Source organism: Coregonus lavaretus (assembly GCF_964263955.1).
Source record: "Coregonus lavaretus genome assembly, chromosome: 3".
Lineage (NCBI taxonomy): Eukaryota > Metazoa > Chordata > Actinopteri > Salmoniformes > Salmonidae > Coregonus > Coregonus lavaretus.
In genome coordinates this window covers 22,365,193-22,388,964 of record NC_139990.1, presented here as the reverse complement: position 1 = coordinate 22,388,964, position 23,772 = coordinate 22,365,193, and the positions used below count along the sequence as shown (strand labels likewise).

The 23,772-nt window shown below is 43.3% G+C and overlaps 1 protein-coding gene across 5 annotated transcripts in view; it reads left to right on the top strand.

Moving 5' to 3' along the window:
- Positions 1 to 22,038, top strand: part of LOC311116083 (myocyte-specific enhancer factor 2D homolog) — a 35,599-nt gene extending 13,561 nt beyond the window's left edge. Inside the window, exons 2-12 of one of the 5 annotated variants that reach the window (XM_084157376.1) lie at positions 4,447 to 4,796; positions 8,368 to 8,571; positions 9,011 to 9,148; positions 9,419 to 9,641; positions 10,366 to 10,422; positions 12,708 to 12,889; positions 14,348 to 14,474; positions 14,940 to 15,102; positions 17,469 to 17,537; positions 18,098 to 18,145; positions 18,767 to 22,038. In XM_084157376.1, the coding sequence (XP_084013502.1) occupies positions 4,743 to 4,796; positions 8,368 to 8,571; positions 9,011 to 9,148; positions 9,419 to 9,641; positions 10,366 to 10,422; positions 12,708 to 12,889; positions 14,348 to 14,474; positions 14,940 to 15,102; positions 17,469 to 17,537; positions 18,098 to 18,145; positions 18,767 to 19,196 (1,695 nt within the window). In that variant the 5' untranslated portion in view covers positions 4,447 to 4,742 and the 3' untranslated portion in view covers positions 19,197 to 22,038. Of the gene's footprint in view, positions 1 to 4,446; positions 4,797 to 8,367; positions 8,572 to 9,010; positions 9,155 to 9,418; positions 9,642 to 10,365; positions 10,423 to 12,707; positions 12,890 to 14,347; positions 14,475 to 14,939; positions 15,103 to 17,468; positions 17,538 to 18,097 lie in introns of all 5 variants that reach the window. The other 4 variants (XM_084157375.1, XM_084157379.1, XM_084157377.1 and 1 more) reach the window with 4 other exon arrangements.
- The last annotated feature ends 1,734 nt before the right edge of the window (positions 22,039 to 23,772 follow it).

The following is a 23,772-nucleotide window of genomic DNA, read 5'->3' as shown; positions in this document are numbered from 1 at the left end:
GTATCGTAGCAGAATGCTGTGGTAGCCATGCTGGTTAAGTGTGCCTTGAATTCTAAATAAATCAGTGTCACCAGCAAAGCACCCCCACACTAACACCTCCTCCTCCATGCTTTACGGTGGGAAATAAACATGTAGAGATCATCCGTTCACCCACACCACGTCTCACAAAGACACGGCGGTTGAAACCAAAAATCTGAAATTTGGACTTTTCCACCAGACTAATGTCCATTGCTCGTGTTTCTTGGCCCAAGCAGGTCTCTTCTTATTATTGGTGTCCTTTTAGTAGTGGTTTCATTGCAGCAATTCGACCATGAAGGCCTGATTCACACAGTCTCCTCTGAACAGTTGATGTTGAGATGTGTCTGTTACTTGAACTCTGTGAAGCATTTATTTGGGCAGCAATTTCTGAGGCTGGTAACTCTAATGAATTTATCCTCTGCAGTAGAGGTAACTCTGGGTCTTCCATTCCTGTGGCGGTCCTCATGAGAGCCAGTTTCATCATAGCGCTTGATGGTTTTTGAGACTGCACTTGAAGAAACTTTCAAAGTTCTTGAAATGTTCAGTATTGACTGACCACGTCTTAAAGTAATGATGGACTGTCGTTTCTCTTTGCTTATTTGAGCTGTTGCCATAATATGGACTTGGACTTTTACCAAATAGGGCTATCTTCTGTATACCCCCCTACCTTGTCACAACTGATTGGCTCAAACGCATTAAGAAGGAAATAAATTCCTCAAATTAACTTTTAAGAAGGCACACCTGTTAATTGAAATGCATTCCAGGTGACTACCTCAAAGCTGGTTGAGAGAATGCCAAGAGTGTGCATAGCTTTCATCAAGGCAAAGGGTGGCTATTTGAAGAATCTCAAATAACATATATTTTGATTTTGTTTAACACTTTTTGGTTACTACATGATTCCATGTGTTATTTCATAGTTTTGATGTCTTCACTATTATTCTACAATGTAGAAAATAGTAAAATATAAAGAAATACCCTTGAATGAGTAGGTGTCCAAACTTTTGACTAGTACCTTATATCGTCAAAATAATATCCCGCTTCACAGATATAGGTCTAAAAATGGCCACTTTCATCATGATCTTCTCAAAAATGGTTTGTGATACAAATGTAAAAAGCATGTCAAACATCCTTCCTCCCAATGAAGTTACTGTTAGAATTGCCAGAACAATCTGGCATACCAAAAATATTTTTGGACTATGCTGCCACGGAATCGGCCACTTAAACCACCACTGTTGGTGATCCTCAGCAGCCATCTAGTTTCAGTATGGCCATGATGACTACACATAGCTAGCTACCTCTAAGCAATGTCCCATTTACCCCACCTGCCCCCTTAACCCCAACCTCCTAACCTTTACTCTATAGTGTATCTGTCACGATCTCTCTGATGCTCTTCAATGGCCTTTCAGACTTTTTGCTGTGTGAGAGCAAGTATTTCGGTGTGCTTGGCCTGATACTGTACATGGTGCAGTTGGAAATCCTCATGGTGGGGGTTTTAACTCGGCCCTTCACTTATTGCATCACATACATTGGCAGCATATTCCCCCAGTCCTCATTTTCCTGAGGCCTTTAATGATGAAATTAAGCTGGTTTTGTGGAGGACCTAACAGCTCTCCACCAGCTACAGAGATGGCTTTGCATATTTTCCATCTGGCCTCACAATGATCCCACTGAAAAGCTAGGGGCTTGAAGGGTCAGCGCTTGAAGGGGAAACACTGGCATTTACATAACAGCCACAAGGCTGTGTTCATGTGTAGATAAGTTGTGGTGGTGTTATTGGATAGTACAATGACAGTCGTCTGTCATTTGGTGTAACTGGACAGTTAGGCCTATCTGTCATTCAGTGTGATGGTGTCTATCATTCAGTGTAACTGGATGGTTCCATATTCAACGGTATGTGGTCGCTTAGCATGTTAAACCCATGTGTTTGTGTTACATGATTCCATATTATTGGCCTATCCTGGAATACTTGGTTTGTTGCTAAAATGAGCTAGATGACGACTATTTCCATTTCACTTACGCTTTTGCTTGGCTGCATCATGCCAAGTCTCAGCCATATCAGTCCAAACCATCACACAAGTGTGGGTACAGCACTATCAGCACACAGTGAGGGGCCATGACAACCTTGCATGGCTGTCAGAGACCTAACAGAAGTGTGAATTCTGAACATGTTCCCCTCAAATTGAAACAATCTTTAGAAGTAGTGAAATTGTCACCAGAAGCTTTTTTTTTTGGGGGGGGGGGGGGAAAGTTGGTAAGGATCCAAAAGTCGCTAACCGGCGACAAAATGGCTAACTTGGTGCAGCCAAACGGGAGGTTGTTGGGGAATAGGGGGCAGCTGTGACAGTTTGTGTGTGGGGGGGGGGGGTCGTTGAACAGAAAATACACGAACTGCTGCTCCAGCATGTGGACTTGTGAATATGAAGGTGGATGGCATACACATGCCCTAAAGGACACAGGTGGGTTCTGACTGAGGCTGGGGTTAATATGGTCTGCACGAATTTACCTGGTTTCTTTTTAGTCATTTGTTAGTGCAATTTACCTCAACATTGATCCTGGTGACCCACTGTGTATGCAGGATTTCCCTCCAGCTGAGCATTAATTGGAATCAATGCACTTAGCATCTAGGGAAGCTGCAATACTGTCCGATACATGGAATGAGATTGGAATAGAGGTGCTTTGTGTTATGCTTCTGATCCCAGCTTAGGGAGAGCAGAAGGCTATAGCCTGGGTTTGTATCAAAACCACTCATGAATTCATATAAGCCTAAACACCCAAAATGTATGGATGGTACAAACAAGTGCCAAATAACAAATAGGGTCTTCATCAAACTCCGAGAGCAGCTAATTGAACATAGTTTTACAAAGAGCCTATAAGACCGTCTTGAGATGTGGGCCTACTTACACCATTGTCTCATTTGCAGAAGGAGAGTCCTATGAGAGGAATATGAGGATATAATTAATATTTGTAGCCTCATGCGTGTAATGAATGTGGTCCTCTGTAGCTCAGCTGGTAGAGCACGGCGCTTGTAACGCCAAGGTAGTGGGTTCAATCCCCGGGACCACCCATACACAAAAATGTATGCACGCATGACTGTAAGTCGCTTTGGATAAAAGCGTCTGCTAAATGGCATTATTATTATTATTATTATTATTATTATTATTATTATTATGAAAATGTATGCTGAACGGAAATGAACCCCTGCTAAAAGAGTAAACATATTGTGTGGACTATGGTGAAAAAGAACCAGCTTTGTTCCAGGTCCAATGGCTTTGGGCTTTGGCAGGAAGTGGCTAATGTTCGGGGGTATGGCTAATTCCGGGCATGTAAATGTACTTGGCGAATAAAGGTGATTCTGATATCTGTTAGTCATTTAGTCCCCTCTTCAGTATTCAACTCTGAAATCACAGCAGAATGTTTTCGAACTGTGAATGTGTCCACTACCACTGTTATATTGCTTCACCCACCAGTCTTAGGCCCCAAGGAACAAGGTTTGAGTTGACTCCAAAGTAGGAAATTGGCCGTGTTGCTTCTTCTCATCTTGTCATTTAACTTCAGCCTATGAAACCATCATGCTACAAGCTAATATGCTATATGCTAGCCCTGGCCACAGACTTCTAATCTGTCACTTTCACCTGGAAGTACAAACAACCCACATAACCCCCCGGGGGAGAAATGTGTGTAGTGTGAACGCAGGTATTTTTAGACGCCTGTCGTAATCCGTCCATCTTTCCCTCTGACGTCCTTGTGCATGGGAATTCCTCTACTGGGCAACTAGAGCTTAGCGGGCCACCCTGTTGATGTCACAGACTCGGTGAATAGGTGAGGGCTGTCGCTAATAGGTTGGAAGCGCTAGCGGCGGTTAGCATGCCTTTCCTCAATCACGTCTGATGGGGGAGGAGTGACAATGGCAGGGAGACATCGGAGCCTTTCTGCCATTGAGCTGCGGGGAGTATTTACTTGTCTTTCTCTGTGTGTGCCTAGACTGACTGATGGAGATGCATAATAGCTGTTGGCACATTGTGAAGGGGTGAGTGCGCTCAGACAGGTCAGATGACATTACCTGGGGTATTGTCCTTGAGCCACAGGTTTTGAACAATGACATGTTTCTCTCATATAACTGTGTCCACAGTACTTACAGATATGTTAACAGTAAGTTGCAGTATTCGGAGCAAATCTACTTTGCTGAATCAGTCCAATTTAACATTTATAGCTTGCGGTTATTTTTTTTCAGTTGGTTATTCCCCCCCCCCCCCCGTCCCCCCCCCCCCGTCAGTGTAGCGTAGACTACAGTTTCTGAGTCCATTTTGGTCACATACAGCTGAAACACTGCATCTGTTCTATGAAAACACATCATAAAGGTTGTTTGCTGTGTGTACATAAGGAATGTAGAAGTAACACTCTAACCCCCCCCCCCCCCCCCCTTTCCAGGAGTGACATCGTCCTCACAACAGCAAATGGTCGAGATACTGGTGACCTTTTGCCTGAGCAAACAATGAACTGAGGGCAACACCAGCTCTAGCAACGGAAAACCCTCTGCCCCATCACCCCAGACCTGGGCAGAGGAGTGTGTGTGTGACTGCGTGTGATGTGTGTTTGAGTCTGCCCGTGCTCCAGAAAGAGCTAATCGGCTACACTCCCCCTCTCCTAGTCTGAGGAGGCACCTCTGACCTTTGACCCTGTTCGATTGACCCCAGCCAACACAGTCACCACCACCACCAGGAAGCATGGGGAGGAAGAAGATTCAGATCCAACGGATCACCGACGAGAGGAACCGACAGGTGAGACTGAGATGTGGCTGTGTCTCCAAAGTCTGTACCAGGGCCTTATTATTTATTATTATTATTAGTCAACTCCTTATAAAATAGGTGAGAAAGATGTGGCCTTGTCTCTTTTGAATACTGAAAAAAATGCATCCTTCCATCGTCCCAATCCAATCATACCCAGGCTGGCCCATATACCGTACTGTATGTGTTAGTCCACCAAGGCCCATTTGTCACCATGGGCCAGATTCACTGTTTGTACCGGTACAAAGTACGCACCTGTTGAAATAAATGGACCAAAAACGGTCTAACATAACTGAAGAGAAGGAAAAAGAGCTTACGGTTAATAAGACTATAACGATTTAAATTTTTTTCCTTCTAAAAAGAACAGGTGCAAATTAGGCTTGGGCTGTATACCGGTGTATTTGGAAATAGCCACGGGATGGTTTTTCAATACCGTCAATACTGTTGAAACTATTTCTTTGAAGTTTTTCTATTCATGTTAATATTTATAGCTACTTTTTAAGTAAATACCTGAAGTCAACTTGTGCAATATATTAGAAGATAAAGCAGATTGCGTTCTTCAATTCACCTGTCACATTATTTAACATTATGAAGCTTACCGTAGGGTTAGGGTTAGAACAGCTGAGCCAGTCACGTGTTTGTTTGTAAAAAAGCACAACTGGAGAAAGCGGGAGCAGGTGAGTCACGCTGTGTATTGACAGGGGTCGCGTTTTACATTGGAAGTCGTGTTTTTTGCTTCAATAGTGATCAGGGAAGACGTGAAACTATAGTTTCCCTTCTCAGAAAATACATTAGTGCAACACATTCGGCAGAAAATAGCTTCATTTTCATCAGATAACAGAAGTGCAACACTGGCCTCCCGAGTGGTTCAGCGGCCTAAGGCACTGATTCACACAGTCTCCTCTGAACAGTTGATGTTGAGATGTGTCTGTTACTTGAACTCTGTGAAGCATTTATTTGGGCTGCAATTTCTGAGGCTGGTAACTCTAATGAACTTATCCTCTGCAGCAGAGGTAACTCTGGGTCTTCCATTCCTGTGGCGTTCCTCATGAGAGCCAGTTTCATCATAGCGCTTGATGGTTTTGAGACTGCACTTGAAGAAACCTTCAAAGTTCTTGAAATTTTCCGGATTGACTGACCTTCATGTCTTAAAGTAATGATGGACTGTCGTTTCTCTTTGTTTATTTGAGCTGTTCTTGCCATAATATGGACTTGGTCTTTTACCAAATAAGGCTATCCTCTGTATAGCCCCCTACCTTGTCACAACACAACTGATTGGCTCAAACGCATTAAGAAGGAAAGAAATTCCACAAATTAACTTTTAAGAAGGCACACCTGTTAATTGAAATGCATTCCAGGTGACTACCTCATAAAGCTGGTTGAGAGAATGCCAAGAGTGTGCAAAGCTGTCATCAAGGCAAAGGGTGGCTAGGGTGGGCTCCCGAGTGGCGCAGCGGTCTAAGGCACTGCATCTCAGTGCTTGAGGCGTCACTACAGACCCCCTGGTTAGATTCCAGGCTGTATCACAACCGGCCGTGATTGGGAGTCCCATAGGGTGGCACACAATTGGCCCAGCATCGTCCGGGTTTGGCCGGTGTAGGCCGTCATTGTAAATAATAATTTGTTCTTAACTGACTTGCCTAGTTAAATAAAAGGTAAAATTAAAATTTTGAAGAATCTCAAATATAAAATATATTTTAATTTGTTTAACACTTTTTACTACATGATTCCATATGTGTTATTTAATAGTTTTGATGTCTTCACTATTATTATACAATGTAAAAAATAGTATAAATAAATAAAAACCCTTGAATGACTAATAGTGTGTGTATACTGGACTGTCTGTCTGTGCGTTTTTTGTTGTTGTTCGCTCTCGTTAGCATTTATAGCTAGCAGCCTCCATGGAAATGAGCTATTACTTGTGCTAATTTTGTTTGCATTCTGGTAATGGAGGCCTAATGGGCTTGAGTTTTTGGCGCCCCCTTGTGTACTAAGCTAAGTACTGTAAATCTCGGGATGAGCGGAAAATTTGGATACCGCCCAACCCTAGTGCAAATGTATATATTTCCCTATGTTAGTGTCACTGTGCCCATTAATGAACATCGTATCAGTGCACAGAGGTTAAACCAAAATGGAGTCAATCAGATCACACACAGCTCTGCGGACATCTGCTCCAGATAAATCAATCCGCCCACAGCAGCTGCAGGCCAGTGGACACAGTCATATCAGGGACAGAAGTTACTGGTGTGTGTGTTGCGTGTGTGTGTGTTGCGCGTGTGTGTTTTTTGAAAGGGTAAAAGTGTGTGAGTGGGATTGTGGCCGAGTGTAGGGGTGTGTCTGTGTGCTACTGTTTTGGGAAAAATGTGCAGCTGTACTGTATGTGCAAGTGAGTTTCTCATTTTCAAGGAGTCGTCTGTTACTGTCTGCTTCTTGTTCACAAATAGATATAGAGTTACCAATCACCACCCTGCTATTTGACAGATGTTCCTATTAGAATCATTTATTTGTCATGAATGGTTAAACATTTAATATAATCTTTGTAGTTGTACATCAGCAAAATACATAAAATAGGTACAAGGCTGTGGTCGGTTTGTCGGCTATTCAGTGACAAAGATGTTCCTTATTCACATTCCTACTATAATAACAACTGTTATTGCCTCAGGTAATTCAGAAATGTACACACAACATAGATACAGGAAAATGCATAATTGGTGACCAAAGGTCACATATCACTACAGTAGCATTGCATAATAGCATATTACGAAAGCATAACCTCAGATGTTACACCCTTTCTCCTCTATTACTCGTGTGTGCGTGCTTGCGTGTGCGTTTGTGTCGTATGTGTGTGAAGATCCTCTATATCTAAAGGGGGTTATTCTGAAGATAGGATATTAAAGGCCCTTATCAGTTTTATCATCAAATCATCTCATGTGGATGTTCAGGGATTTGAGAAACAGGGAAGGAGAGTTGGGAAAAAGAGAAGATTGGGATTAGTTGGCAAAGCTGGGTCATGTTCGTTCGTTCGTTCGTTCGTTCGTTCAGCACAAAACAGAAGAAAACAGTCTGAAATGGAGGTAGATGTTTTTCGTGGCACAATGTTTTGAAGCATTTTGCTACAGTGTGCCCTAACGAAAACGTCACTGAAGAACCTGACGGTGGCACCAATTAAATTAATTGCAGATAAAGGAAACCCGCACTGCCGGTTCGCTCAGATTTTTTAATACTGAGTTGGACGTGTTAATTACATTTGACATTTTAGTCATTTAGCAGACGCTCTTATCCAGAGCGACTTACAGTTAGTGAGTGCATACATTTTTCATACCTGCCCCCCGTGGGAAACGAACCCACAACCCTGGCGTTTCAAGCGCCATGCTCTACCAACTGAGCTACAGGGGACATTAATTTACACTTTCTACAGACACACCACAACTCAAACTCATTTTCATGCCTTCCTTTCCTCAACCTCTGCAATCTCTTCCCACCGCCATCCATTAAGTTATTATGTAAAGCACTTTGTGACAATGCTGATTATTTATTCTCTTTTTTTCAATCTCCTCCCATCCAGGTGACGTTCACCAAGAGGAAGTTTGGCCTGATGAAGAAGGCATACGAGCTGAGCGTGCTGTGTGACTGTGAGATCGCCCTCATCATCTTCAACCACTCCAACAAGCTGTTCCAGTACGCCAGCACCGACATGGACAAGGTGCTGCTCAAGTACACAGAGTACAACGAGCCCCACGAGAGCCGGACCAACGCTGACATCATCGAGGTGAAGCAAGTAGAAAGGGCTATCAGCCTCTAACCATACCACTTTTGCTTGAGCCTGCCTGGAATACCAGGTGGGCAGGGTTTGCGCTTTTGTGACATTTTCCATTGGTCCCACTGCGCCAGGCAAGCTCAATCACGCACAGTTAACCGTTTTGAACCCAGGTCTGGGCAGAACAATGAACTGTATTTGCAGCCACAGTGTCGTGTCGCCTCTCTGTAGCCTCCAGTGTTGTGGAATACAAAAAGAGGCCAGAGAGGGAATGGGAATGTTGCCTCAGAACTGAGCTGTGTGTCTTCTTGCCAGATCCGGAAGTCTGATCCAGACACATTCAGCCATACAGCTCGTGTGTACTTGTTCATATTCAGCCAGACTGACCTCCACCTCCCGTGTCATCCTTTCTTCTCATCTCCCTCCACTCTTTTTCTCCCTGTCGTCACAGACGTTACGAAAGAAAGGCTTCAGCGGTTGCGAAAGTCCCGAGCCAGACGGAGAGGACTCCATTGACCAGAGCCCCCTGAACGACGACAAATACCGCAAGACTACCGAAGACCTAGACATCCTCTTCAAGCGCTACGCCGTAAGTGTAAGTATCTCCCCCAATCTTAAAACCCCTTGCCCTTAGTTTGCCACTATCCCTTAGTACGGGTGCTAGTACTGGGATAGGTCAAATAAGTGCACTGGATGGTGGGACTCAAATAGAGGTTTGAGGAACACTGGTGGAAGCTCCCCTTCACCTAGAGCAGTTTGATACTGCTATTCTTCCATTGTCTGCTTATCAAACATCAAGAGACCTGAAACATGGTTGAAAAGTGCTAACTGTCAATTCTCTCTCCCTCATCTCTTTCAGTCATCGGTCCCGCCCCCCACATTCTCCATGCCCGTCACCGTCCAGGCCTCTAATCAGAACACATTGCAGTTCAGTAACCCTGGCAATGCCATGGTGACCACCTCCTACGTGACGTCGTCATCGCTCTCTGACAACCACCACCTGTCACCCCAGCAACGCCAGCAACCAGCGCTCCAGAGAAACACAGTATCTCCCGGGTTGCCACAGCGGCCAGCCAGTGCAGGTGAGCGAAAGAGCGGGAACGCCTTCTACTGTGGCATGTGGAGGAAATGAAATCGTCATCTTTTCTCTCCACACAAACTCTGTGCTCTGCCATAACCAGGGTCATGTTCATTAGGACATGCAATGGAAAATGTTTAAAATGTTTCGCAACAGAAAACGAATATGAGCGTTTCTTAACTCCAGGTAGTCCCTCCCTGTTTCAGTCCATTTCGCACCAAATGAACAAAACCAGTTTCAAATCAATGTTGTTCTGAAGCAATGAATCCAGATGGCTTGGGACTAAATATACTTGTATTTGATTATTTATTATTTAAATATTTACTTTCTGTATATTTTAGTATTTTCAGATAATGTGGCTGAAATCAACTATTTCTAGTGGAAGTATTTGAAAGTATTTTGAAATAACTTCTATAAATAGCTTAGTATTTGAAAATGTTTTCTAATACTTTTTTTCCATATAAATTATTTCAAATAGTCCTACGACCTGGGTTCAAATGTATGGGAGCATTTATTTGTATTTTAAAATGCATGCCAATACTTTACAAGTGTATTTCCAAATGCATTCCAATATTCAACTACTTGTAGTTTCAAATAGAAAATATCTGAATACTTGTAATGTATGTGAAAGTAATTGAAATAATAATAATAAACATTTTAATTCAGCGTCCTACTAGTAGGAGTGTTCATATTTTCCTTTGCTCAGCCAGTGTTCATCATTTCAACAGGTGCTATGCTTGGAGGTGACCTGAACAACTCAAATGGAGGATGCCCAAGTCCAGTCCGTGAGTAACCTTATGACAGACTACTCTACAATACCACTGATACTGACAATACTACGCTCATTGACAGTGAATGTGTTAAGAAATGGGTGTACTCAGTGAAAAAGGACAAATTAATCCAATATCTTAGGTGCTAGACAGAAAAATGCCGGCACTCTGATTTGCTCCCAAAACGATTTGAGACTCTCAAATGACCGAAAACGTTTCCAAATGTCTCAATAAATATCAGCATATTAGAAATGTGGACATTGCTTTTTTCAAGAAAAAAAACATTTGATGCTTGACACATTGCCAAGAGCAATCATATACTCCATCCAGGTCCTTAGTAGTTCCTCTCCATCTCCTCCTCTCCCTCCCTTCTCTGCCATTACTGTCCCACTATTACTGGGACTGCCCCGGATCATCTGGGAATGTCACCATTGACGTCAGCTGGCGTGCCTGGAATCCCCAGCACTGCCTGGATAGACACCGGCGCAATGCGGGAGGGTGCCAGGTGGAGAGGGAGACCCAGAAGGTTCAGGTGTCAACCCTCCCTTTTGGGAGAAATCAAATCTAACCCCAGGCTTTTGGCGAGAGAGGGGGCCTAGTGTTAAGGCTGAAGCATACAGTCCAGGGATAGCTGAGATTATGATGTAAAGACATTTTGTCACGTGTCATGTTGTGACATGTCAACATGTTTTTCTGTGTACTCTGAGTGTACTTTTTGCAGTGGAATGTACACATTTTCTCACAGCTCACAAGCCATGCGAGCTGACTATGGGCACTTTTTAAAATCAAAACATTGTTTGTCATTGAGTCGTGTTGGGAGTACATCAGGGGTGTCTGTTGTCCCCCGTCCAGTGGTGTAATGCTATTTAATTAGATTTTCTTTAGGTGTGGGAGCAATTAAAAAAAAAAAAAAGAGTCATAATTTCTCAAGTTTGTACCGACATACTGTATGTAGCCTATTGAATATCATATTAGAATATGCATAAAATACATCCTCCAATTGCAACGTCGGCCTATGCCCACACATATTGTCTCAAGAAAATGTAATATTTTGAATAGAAATAGGCCATCACTGCATCTGCATGCCAACCATTTGCTCTTAATCAGTTTCATGGGAATATGCATTTAGATCTGCTTGAATAACTGTTTCGTGAGTGAATTGGAGCAGATGGTGTTAATAAACTATTAGTCTTTCTTGTATTTGTTTTCAATCCAAGCATAGACTATATCCTGCCTAGTGGCGCATGCTGTTGAGTTTTGGCCGCATGATAATTTCTGGGGGACTATTCAGCTTCAGTGAACTAACTATCCTAAAAGCTCATAAGAAATGACTGAGAAAGTGTTTTTGGTATAAAGTAATATACTGTAGGCTTACTATGCTATTATATTCGGTTCTATTATGTCAAATACAGATTAATCATTAGGTCTATGTGATCTTGCAAGACACTTGGACAGTAGGGCGAGTTCATTAATTGCGTCGTAGCCTACCTGAGCCCCAAGTCCATATCAAACTGTTTTGAGGACAGCCATTTTAGCAACCACTTGTAGGGTTTTCTGTCTGTGGCTGTTGTTATGTTGGATCTGGCCCGCTCTAAGTGGGCGCAGAGCGCTTCCAAGTTAGACAAGGAAAGAGCTTGCCACCCAGCACGTTCCTAATACGTGCCCTGTTTTTGCCACTTGTTGCTGCAGTTTGGCAGTTCACTCAGCGAGCTGGTTACCTTTAGGCTGCTATACATATTTATTTGGTTTGTCATTCTGTTGTTTTTCATGGAAGTTTAGTGGTAATTAAATATATATTATTTCGAATGTATCGGAATTTTCCAGAAATATTTTTTACCAGCTCCGTGTATTCTCAAATTGAAAAAAGTGAGGGAGTGTCGCTCTGGCAGCACTACAACCCTGCCTCATCAACATTTCCCTGTCATAGTGAAGACATTATTATAATTATGGAATAAATCAATAAATTATCCCCTTGTGTTTCCTTGGTGAATTCCAACACTGAATCTTTAAAACCTGCATCATTCAGATTATCGCATTACACAAAGACAGACTCTCCCTCATCTAATTTCCTCGGGGACCACGTATAGTTGAAGGATAAATGAAAAAATTGCTCTTTGCTGTATGTCATATATAAGCTCCTTTCAGATCAGTGATCATCAAAGAAAATACTTAACATCTGTCAGAGGTTCCATCTTCTAAATACACTAAACAATTCCTGCTGTGCCTAGGTGTTGATTTACCTGCATGTGTTTTGTCATTTATATTTGGTTGTTCTCTCTTCCTTCCTTTTTCCCTTCCAGCTAACGGATACATCAGTGCCAGGGCCTCCCCGGGCCTCCTCTCAGTCTCCAACGGCAACAGCCTGGGGAAAGTAGTTCCGGCCAAGTCCCCACCCCCGCCTCAGAGCCCACAGATGGTCAACAGCCGCAAGCCAGACCTCCGGGTAATCACCACTCAGGGCGGGAAGAGCCTGATGCAGATGGTGAGCTCAACCAGGCCAAACTACTAACCAAGTTCAACAAGAACCAGGCCAAACCAGGTCTAACCAGGGCCAACCAGGCTTTTCCAGACTAAATGGGACCTGTCAGTGTTTTGTCACCTTATTAATTGCACCAAAATAATAATTTACGTGGGTTGTAACTGTTCCCCTTCTACAAACTTTGACACTTATTATGCACATGGTCAAATCAGTTTCATAGCAAGAGTGAAATCTAGTATGGACATGGGAGTTGCTTTTTTTTCTAGTTAAAGATTTGTATTTTATATTTGTGCCTCCACCAAAACCACCAGATTGCCAAAACGCAACCTGTGCAATCTAGAGTAAGTAAAGGTTATAAAAAAGATTGTATTATACACTATAATATATCTGTAATAAATTATCATTGACAAACATGACCTTTTCCTCTCTGTTCACGGTCTTCTGTCCAGCATGACCTTTAGTCAAAGGTAGGTCGAGACTAGAGATGAATGTATTTGAGTTCAGAGAAAGGTCAGTGGTGTAATTATTTCCGCTCCCGCCCCTTTGCAGACAGATGATGAGTTGGAGATGGTGAATGAGGTGAATTCTTCTCTCCTGTCACTCGCATGTGTCGATGACCGTTGACCATCCCCCTCCATTCACATGGCCACAAGTGTGCAATGCAACGCTCATCATTTAAACCCAAAGTATAGATGGTCTCGTTCTCTTTAGTCCAATGGCCAGTGGTGGTATGGTCATGAGTTTATGGTCACCACCTGACTGCATGTGGTTTTAGGGTCGTGGTAATGTGATTCCAACATGATTGCATATAGTTATACAGCTATGATCAGTTGGTGTATTTAAGGGGAAATTAAAGAGGCTTTCAAGCAATGCTAGCATCTATCAGTGGGAATGTTAGCAGCAACCTTGGACGATTTTCGCCACACACTTCACTTGGATCATCTTCATTGTTTGTAGGCCCATTTTCTTCCTTCAACCCTGACACCATTGGGTAGCATGATGGGTGTCATGTCACTTGGCAGTTTGTTGCCACCACCGCCACCACCTTGCAGCACGTTCCCTGTCCATCTGGAAACTGCATGGGGTTACCCAAACAATGAATGGCATACATTTAAAGGGATAGTTCACTTTTTGAAGTTAGCTTATTTCCAGCTAAAATTAAGTGAACTATACCTTTAAGGCTCGCTGGCGTTCACCTGGCAATGCCACCACTACTATTATGTGTGTTGATGCATGATGTCACAAGATGTCTCCCGACACCACCTCCACCTAGTACGAGATACATTTTGAAAGACGTAGCTTGTCATGAATCCAACCGTATTGACACTTGAGCATGTCAAAAGTTCCATTCATTGAATACACAGGGGTTTTAAACATGTCTCTCAATTCTGTCCAACACCAAGGTTTAAATTATTTGTTTATTTGGTCTAACATTCTCCCTCTCATCTCCTTTCTTCCCAGAATGCCCAGCGTTTGGCCGGTGCACAGGTGGCTCAGACGCTCACCACACCGGTGGTCTCCGTGACAACACCCAGCATCCTGGCGCAGGGGCTGCCCTTCTCCGCCATGCCGACAGCTTATAACACAGGTTACCTGAAGATGGCTACAAATGCTTATACATGCTTGCATTGTATATACCAGTGGAGGCTGCTGAGGGGAGGACGGCTCATTATAATGGCTGGAATGGAGTCAATGGAGTGGTATCAAACACGTGGTCCATGTGGTTGATACCATTCCATTTGCTCCGTTCCAGCAATTATTGTGAGCCTCCTCCCCTCTGCAGCCTCCACTGGTATATACTGCACACTCACTGTAGGTCAGGATTGCACAACTCTGTGCACAGTCCTTCTGGTTTTCATTTCTCCCTGACACTTGATGTTACTGAAAATCAGTATTTTCAGAGTAACAACCAGCTGCAAAATGCACCATAGCTGCACTGGTGTGTAGAGTTTTAGAGTTCCTATATACAGTAGATTAAGTTTGATTAATTAAAAAATTACAGCACATGAAATGAATGTGCAACAATTTTCCCTCTGTTTTTCGCTTCCCTCAGAATACCAGCTGACGAGCGCTGACATCACTGCTCTCCACGCCCTGGCGTCACCAGGCGGCCTGCTGCAAGGCAACGTGTCATGGCAACAGCAACAGTCTTTATCCCAGCAGCAGCAACAACATCAACAGCAACAACTCAGTCTGGCGTCGCTTAGCAACTTGGTGTAAGTCCATCTTTGCATTGCCACATCACAAAGCAACCATGAAGCCCTCCTCAGTTCTCTACAAACCAATCGACGACTGTCGACCTGTCCATCAAAACACTATGCGACTGACCATTCCTGTCATGTAGCATAGTGTCCCCATGTCATTTGTAGCTGCAAGCAATTCACATTGGATGGGGTCTGTGAATTGGTCTCACCGACATACGCCACCACAGATCTCATCTTAAAGCACCATCGTTTTGTTTTTTTAGGGATTGTGACTTCATACAGGATTTGATTGAAGTTTATATACCAATCAAATACCTAATTGTCTTAGGTCAGATCCCAACTTTACACATTTTATTACGTTACAGTCTTATTCTAAAATTGATTAAATACAAAATCATCATCAATCTACACACAATACCCCATAATGACAAAGCGAAAACAGGATTGTAGAAATTTTAAAATGTATATAAAAAATAAAAAAAACGTATTTACATAAGTATTCAGACCCTTCGCTATGAGTCTTGAAATTGAGCTCAGGTGAATCCTGTTTCCATTGATTATCCTTGAGATGTTTCTACAACTTGATTGGAGTCCACCTGTGGTAAATTCAATTGACTGGACATGATTTGTCATTAGGGCGGCAGGTAGCTTAGTGGTTAAGAGCGTTGTACCAGTAACCGAAAGGTCGCTGGTTCTAATCCCCAAGCCGACTAGGTGAAAAATCTGTCGATGTGCCCTTGAGCAAGGCACTTAACCCTAATTGCTCCTGTAAGTCGCTCTGGATAAGAGCGTCTGCTAAATGACCAATTGATTTATTATTATTATTTGGAAAGGCACAAACATTGTCTATATAATGTCCGAGCAAAAACCAAGCCATGAGGTCGAAGGATTTGTCCGTAGAGCTCCGAGACAGGATTGTGTCGAGACACAGATCTGGGGAAGGCTTCCAAAACATTTCTGCAGCATATTAAGGTCCCCAATAACACAGTGGCCTCCATCATTCTTAAATGGAAGAAGTTTGGAACCACCAAGACTCTTCCTAGAGCTGGCCGCCCGGCCAAACTAAGAAATCGGGGGAGAAGGGCCTTGGTCAGGGAGGTGACCAAGAACCCGATGGTCACTCTGACAGAGCTCCAGAGTTCCTCTGTGGAGATGGAAGAACCTTCAAGAAGGACAACCATCTCTGCAGTACTCCACCAATCAGGCGTTTATGGTAGTGGCCAGACTGAAGCCACTCCTCAGTAAAAGGCACATGACCGCCCGTTTGAAGTTTGCCTAAAGGCTCTCAGACCATGGAAAAACAAGATTCTCTGGTCTGATGAAACCAAGATTGAACTCTTTGGCCTGAATGCCAAGCATCATGCTGTGGGGATGTTTTTCAGCGGCAGGGACTGTGAGACTAATCAGGATCGAGGGAAAGATGAACGGAGCAAAGTACAGAGATCCTTGATGAAAACCTGCTCCAGAGCGCTCAGGACCTCAGATTGGGGCAAAGGTTCACTTTCCAACAGGACAATGACCCTAAGCACACAGCCAAGACAACGCAGGAATGGCTTCGGGACAAGTCTCTGAAAGTCCTTGAGTGGCCCAGCCAGAGCCTGGACTTGAACCCGATCAAACATCTCTGGAGAGACCTGAAAATAGCTGTGCAGCAACGCTCCCCATCCAACTTGACAGAGCTTGAGAGGATCTGCAGAGAAGAATGGGAGAAACTCTCCAAATACAGGTGTGCCAAGCTTGTAGCATCATACCCAAGAAGACTCCAGGCTGTAATCGCTGCCAAAGGTGCTTCAACAAAGTACTGAGTAAAGGGTCTGAATACTTATGTAAACTTGATATTTCCATTTTTAATTTGTTATAACTTTGCAAAAATGTATACAATCCTGGATTTGCTTTGTCATTATGTGGTATTATGTGTAGATTAATGAGGGGGAAAAAAACAATTTAATCCATTTTAGAATAAGGCTGTAACCAAACAAAATGTGGAAAAAGTCAAAGGGTCTGAAAACATTCCGAATGCACTGTATTCCTTTCCTCACATGGCGCACCAATATGGACTGTCATATTATGCTGCATTCTTACTCCACACACAGCTTTACGATGGCAGCACACAGGATAGCATAGTTGCTTAGAACCTGCAAAGCTGTTAACCGGCGATTCTTCAAGGCCTGAAGGAGAGAAGTCACTGTTTGTCCCAAACAGCAGAGGTCAAAGTTCAAAATGGATCCCACTATTAGCACCAATACCCAGCCCAGCCAAATCCTCAGGTGGTCAACTGACCCAAATTGTAGAGGTCAAAGGTCAAAATGGCCACTGCGCACACACACTCAGCCTCAGTACCCTGTGTGACTGAGTGTGTTCTCTCCTCTTGTCCACAGCATGTGGGGCATGGACAAACAGAGCGGGGAGCTGTCTAGCCAGATCTCCAGTCTGGCGGCCAATCTGAGGTGAATGTCTTAGTTTGTGTTTAGTGTACCTTCGGGTGGATGGGGACTGTTCTCTATTCTATGTTTTCACACAACCCCTTTTCAGAACAATGTTATTCAGGACAATGTCAATTATACTGTACTTACAAACACACGTAAAGTCTGTTATAATAAAGGGAGGGAGTTGTCTTTTCCAGTGGGTGACATATTAGCATTAACCGGAGGGAGGGAGGGGGGGGGCACAAAGGACTGTCCAACATTGAATCGATTGAATCCGGCAACAGACTGTCCAGAGACCACTTATGAAATTCATGAAATGTAATTTACCGCTCCTGAAAATGTGATGGTCACAGCATTCTTATTTTTGATGCTTCTTCTATATTGGAAGAAATGGGATTGGGCCCAACTTCAATCTATTTATGATCTCTCCATAAATGTATTATATCCATCTATGCTTGTTTAAATTGCTGTATAGATGGATAGGTAGATTGATGAATACTCATATAAACCTTCTTTCACGTACATAGCTACATACTGTCATTTTCTTTTGCAAGTGTTCCAATGTTTCTTTTTCCCCACAGCACCTCGCAGTCCAACCTCCTCTTGGGTAGAGATGAGTGGTTGGGCCGGTACTGTATTTCTCCGTACTGTGTAATGTCTGTGCGCTTTTGGCTGCCCCGGCATGTCAATTCTGCGGTTGTGATTTCCACCTTTTCTTAAACGTGTAAGGTTGAACAATTCCTGAAACATTACCAAAGTTTCCAGGTTTTTCAGAAATTCCGGAACCGGGAATCTTCCAACCAGAATTTCTGCAAAACCCAGTTTCTGGATAATTATTTTTCCATAGCTGCCACGATCCCTTGCCCAAATCACCCCGCTTCATACACAAGCGATTTCATGCTTTTCAAATACTGTCGGCCTGTTTTTGTATGGATTTTGGGAGCTTGAGGGTTACTTTTGCTTGTCAATTGCTTGGAATGGATTTGATTCAAATGGTGTTGCTACCACTACACCTTGTTGGTGCTCTGTCTTGTAATAAGGGGTTGTGTCCGAAACTTCACATCAGAAACCTGTCACTATGCTTGTATTGCAATACATTGTAATTGATTGTCAAGTGAAACTGACTCTCACCCATCCTCGGTCTTCCTTCTCTTTCTTAATTTCCATCTCTGTGCTGTGGCTCCTACTCTTTCTCCATGTTTCCCCTCCCATCTCCTGCACTTCTCTCTCCCTCTCTCTCTGACGCTCAGGCCGGTGGGCCACATACCTCAGGGCGCCATGCTGACTGTCAACACCAACTCCAACGTGAGCATCAAGTCTGAACCCATCTCACCTGGCCGAGATCGCCGCTCACCGTGCCCCCCTCCGTCCTCCTCTGGAGGGGGCATCCATACGGCTGTGCCCCCGCCACAGTACCCAGGTTCCCTGCTGTGCCTGGAGCCACCAACCGGCCGTTCCCCCGCCGACAGCCTCAGCAGCAATGGCAGCTCCTACGAGGGCAATGACCGTGACGACCCTGGGGCAGGTGGCGGAGGCATCGGCGGAAGTGCAGCGGACAACCGTGGGCGTTCCCTACCTCCTGACTTCAGCCCCTCGGTGGAGCTTCTGCGGGCCCAGAATGAGGTGGAGCAGGAGGGGGCCAACATCAAACGCATGAGACTCGACGCGTGGGTCACATAGAGGCCATGCCGCCAACGTCATCGACCCCTGAAGCACCACGAACACAGACCCCTCCCCCCAACACCCCCTGAACCCCCTCCCCCACTGTCATTTGCCACCATCACACAACCCCCTCTTCCCTGCCTCCATCCAAATAATTTACAACCACCTACCCAGCTCCCCAGGACTCAAAGCAGAGAAACTTATGGGCTTGTGCTCTACCTGAGGGGAGGGATGGTATAGTGTGCAGTTAGATTTTGAATGGGGCAGCGCATTGAATATTGGGGCTCAAAGAATCTCGAAGCGGTCTCGATCAAATTGAGTTTGGTTTTTGTGGGAATTGACACTTGCACAATCAGGACTTGAGGATAATGGATGGATTTAAAATGGAACGTTCTCCTAAAACGTTTTGACTGCTCGTTGCTGTTTATACCAGTCGTAAAAGTGAATCTAGATTCGTTAGACGACACAGTCGACACCATCACGTATTTAATTTGAGCACGACTATCGTTAACAGTATGACTGATTACTTATGCTGTGTTTGCTGGTTGTTTTCACCGTGGGAATTCCTGCCATATTGACTCTTCAGTTCTGTTGTTAGATATAATTAGCAGTTAGCACTGTCTGTTTTTCAGAAAGCACCCCTTCAAAATGCACTTTGGGAATGACTCTGTTTTGACGAGCACTGCTTTCTAAGATTGCTGGCTCAGCTTCATCGGTGGCACTGAGCGAAGAGACCCAGATGGGCAAAAAGGATGTCTGGTCGGTCAGGGATACACAGGAATGGATCCCACCGCTGCCACCAATTTCCAACACCCCAGCCAAAGCCTCAGGTGGTACTCTGTGGTCAACTGGCACTGTCAGCCAAGGCCAAATCGAGCACCTTGCCAGAGTGCCGATATCAACCTCTTCTCCTAAATGCCAAATGCCTCGGACGCGGTAGAGGGACACTGAAGAATATTGTTCAGTTATTATGACTGACCACCTCCATGAAACAGTAAAAAACACTCATAGCCTTTGATTCTGCTCTCAATATATCTGCTCAGATGTATTTTGAGTAATCACCTGTGTTTCCATTCTGATTTTGAAGGAATTGTTGCAATCTTTGTTACACCAGAAATTAGGCTAGATGCTGGGATCTTCTAAAGGCTCATTCTACTAGGAGAAGACCCCAATGCAATGCATATTTTACATTTGTTTAGGACTTCTGGTTGCTCTCTTTAGGGAAGTATTTGGTATTTTCTTGGCATTTTAGACCCATTCTTAAAGGTTAGAACTGTTGAATTGTAGATCGTTTGGGGGGAATTAAGAGTGTGACTTTGTTTAAAATCACCCATTATACAAAAGTGGTTGATGTTCCCTTAGCATTCTGCAGCTCTTTGCAACGTTTCAAAAGAGCTGTTTCAGCAGAATTCAGAAATACATATTCTATATTTCTATAGCTTCAGTTGGCAGCAAAGCAGTTGGCTTTTCAATACGGACGATGTGTGTACATATGAATATATTTGCATAGACTTTGCTAGGTATCCCTAAAACAAACAATGTGTTCATTCTCAGTGGATCTGTTTGCATATGAGTGTGATTGTAATTTCGAGATACGATGCAGGAGTCCTGCCGCAGTAGCCGGTGAGTTTGTTTCAGTAACCTATATAATGCTAGTGTTGACGGTGTGCACTGTGTCTCACTCACTCTTTAGAGGCCTGCTTGGCTGTGGTGTCAACATGTCCTTTGGCCTCATGCTCTGAACCCAATCCCCAATGATAAAAGTCAAATGATAGACCACTATAAACACACACAAGCTATAGAAATGAAATGGATTCTACTATTGAAAGTAGCACAATTGACATTTGCATTGAATCATGGTATTTTGTGAACTATAGTATACACTAAGGTTGAGGCAAAACAAAAGCGACTTTATTTAAAGTAATTTGCCGATTTTAAAATGACTTTTTATCCCATGTCATATGAAATCATGTTTTCATATGCTTCACACTCTGCCGTGAGCTACATCAAATGGAGTTGTCCTATTTAACACAATAAGTAGGTGGTGTTGATTTCTAGAAATGTAACTACTGTCCATTATGCAACACAGATTTAGTTTAATTGCCTGCTCAGGGGAATCCCAGGGTTCAGTGCGTATGGCTGGCACCAGTGACTTATCTAGTGGGGTGCAACGTTGCACATAGAAATGTAATGTCTAGAGCTAATTCTTTGACAAAGGGTTTTCTTTTCTACACACTACATTTCTATCTGAACTTATGTCTCATCATGCCCACCTCAGTCTGAGGGAGAGGTCCCTCTTTGGTTTATGAGATTTGACACCACACTTGATTGGTTTTAACACCCTGCCTATTGCAGGTCACTTGTGTACAAAAGGATCTCTGTCCAATCTAGCAATGTAGTCAAGACAATCTATAATGGTAAATGGAAAAACCTGCACCCTTTTTTTTTTTCTTATGTAAAATGTTTTCTAGATATCACTATTTTTCAAGTGTTAATTTGTGCTGTTGACAGTTCCATATTATTATTATTGTATTATGATGGAGCTTTTATTTTTCTGGTATTGTGTAGGATATCCAACCTTTTTATTTAAATTGACCTTATATACATGATATGAAACTGGTTTCCTTTCTTGAAACAACTTGCTAAAATTGCACGATCAGTTATTGTGATATAGCAAATGCAATGAAGGACAAGACCAGTTAAATGCTGCAATATTGATTTAAGATATGAAAATATATTTATAATGTGGGGGAATCAACTGAAATTAGCAATTTAATAGAATTTGAAAATGTAAATGCATGGGATTATACAAAACTAAAACACTCATGTTACATACAAAATTAACGAAATGCATCACAAATGAGTAAGAACCTCATAAAAATGTAGCATAAGAAAAACATGAATTTATAGCTAATATATTGTGTTCAGTTAGTCTGCTTTGGGTTTTTGTTGTAAAGACATTTTTGTTGTTTTTGAGAATGATATACATTTTCTGTATATTTTCATATGCAATGTATGCACTGATATGTCATCAATTCTATACCGCTTTTACAAGTGTTTGTTGTACCAAAGTATCCAAGTCCCTTGAAACCTTATCCTTTTTGTGTATGTTTTACCGTATTTTATATATTAAATAGACAAATTGAGTGAAAAGGGTATCTGTTGTCTTGTTTTGAACAGTAGCGGTGTGTGGGTAAAATCACCGGGGAAGCCAACCCAGGTAAAAAAAAGCCATATTACAACCTATGCGTTATCACACACTTTGTGATAATTGTGTTTGTCCTATAACCTGTTAGTTCATATGCCTTGACACTGTGATATATAGGCCTAAGGCCGAGACTATAAGAAGACACAGTGGTAGAATAAATTCAACCACACATTTGTTTTATTACAAAACCGGAGAGCAAAATCTGTCCGGTGAAGTCCATAAAACAGATTGCATGTAACAAACAGTTACATGACCCAAAGCATGGTCAAGCAAGGTAAAGTTTCTGATATTTTTGGACCACTGTTGCTTTAGAACCACTGAGTTACCGCAAGTTGCAAATAAAACAGGAGCTGCCTCCACTATTCCAGCACCATTTCAACATGATCTAATCACCTATGCTTAGTCTAATACAGTGACATCTAAAGATACCAAAAACGATTTAGTTTAATCAACGTAAGGTAAATAAGATGTGGCTGTACATGGTACTGATTTCTGTGTGCGTGCAAGTAGAAAAAACATGACTCGCCCTACTTGTAGAGAAACGTCAATGGCATCCTCCTAAACGGTCTCTGACTGTCAGAGTACACACTTTTAGTTTTTGTTGTCCTAGTCTACCTGGATAAAATAAACTCAGCAAAAAAAGAAACGTCCTATCACTGCCAACTGCGTTTATTTTCAGCAAACTTGACGTGTAAATATTTGTATGAACAAAAGATTTAACAACCGAAACAAACTGAACAAGTTCCACAGACATGGAATAATGTGTCCCTGAACAAAGGGGGGATCATAATCTAAAGTAACAGTCAGTATCTGGTGTGGCCACCAGCTGCAGTGAATCTCCTCCTCATGGACTGCACCAGATTTGTCAGTTCTTGCTGTGAGATGTTACCCCACTCTTCCACCAAGGCACCTGCAAGTTCCCGGACATTTCTGGGGGGAATGGCCCTAGCCCTTACCCTCCGATCCAACAGGTCCCAGACGTGCTCAATGGGATTGAGATCCGGGCTCTTCGCTGGCCATGGCAGAACACTGACATTCCTGTCTTGCAGGAAATCACGCACAGAACAAGCAGTACGGCTGGTGGCGTTGTCATGCTGGAGGGTCATATCAGAATGAGCCTGCAGGAAGGGTACCACATGAGGGAGGAGGATGCCTTCCCTCTAACGCACAGCGTTGAGATTGCCTACAACGACAACAAGCTCAGTCCGATGATGCTGTGACACACCGCCCCAGACCATGACGGACCCTCCACCTCCAAATTGATCCCGCTCCAGAGTACAGGCCTCGGTGTAACGCTCATTCCTTCGACGATAAACGCGAGTCCGACCATCACCCCTGGTGAGACAAAATCAGTGAAGAGCACTTTTTGCCAGTCCTGTCTGGTCC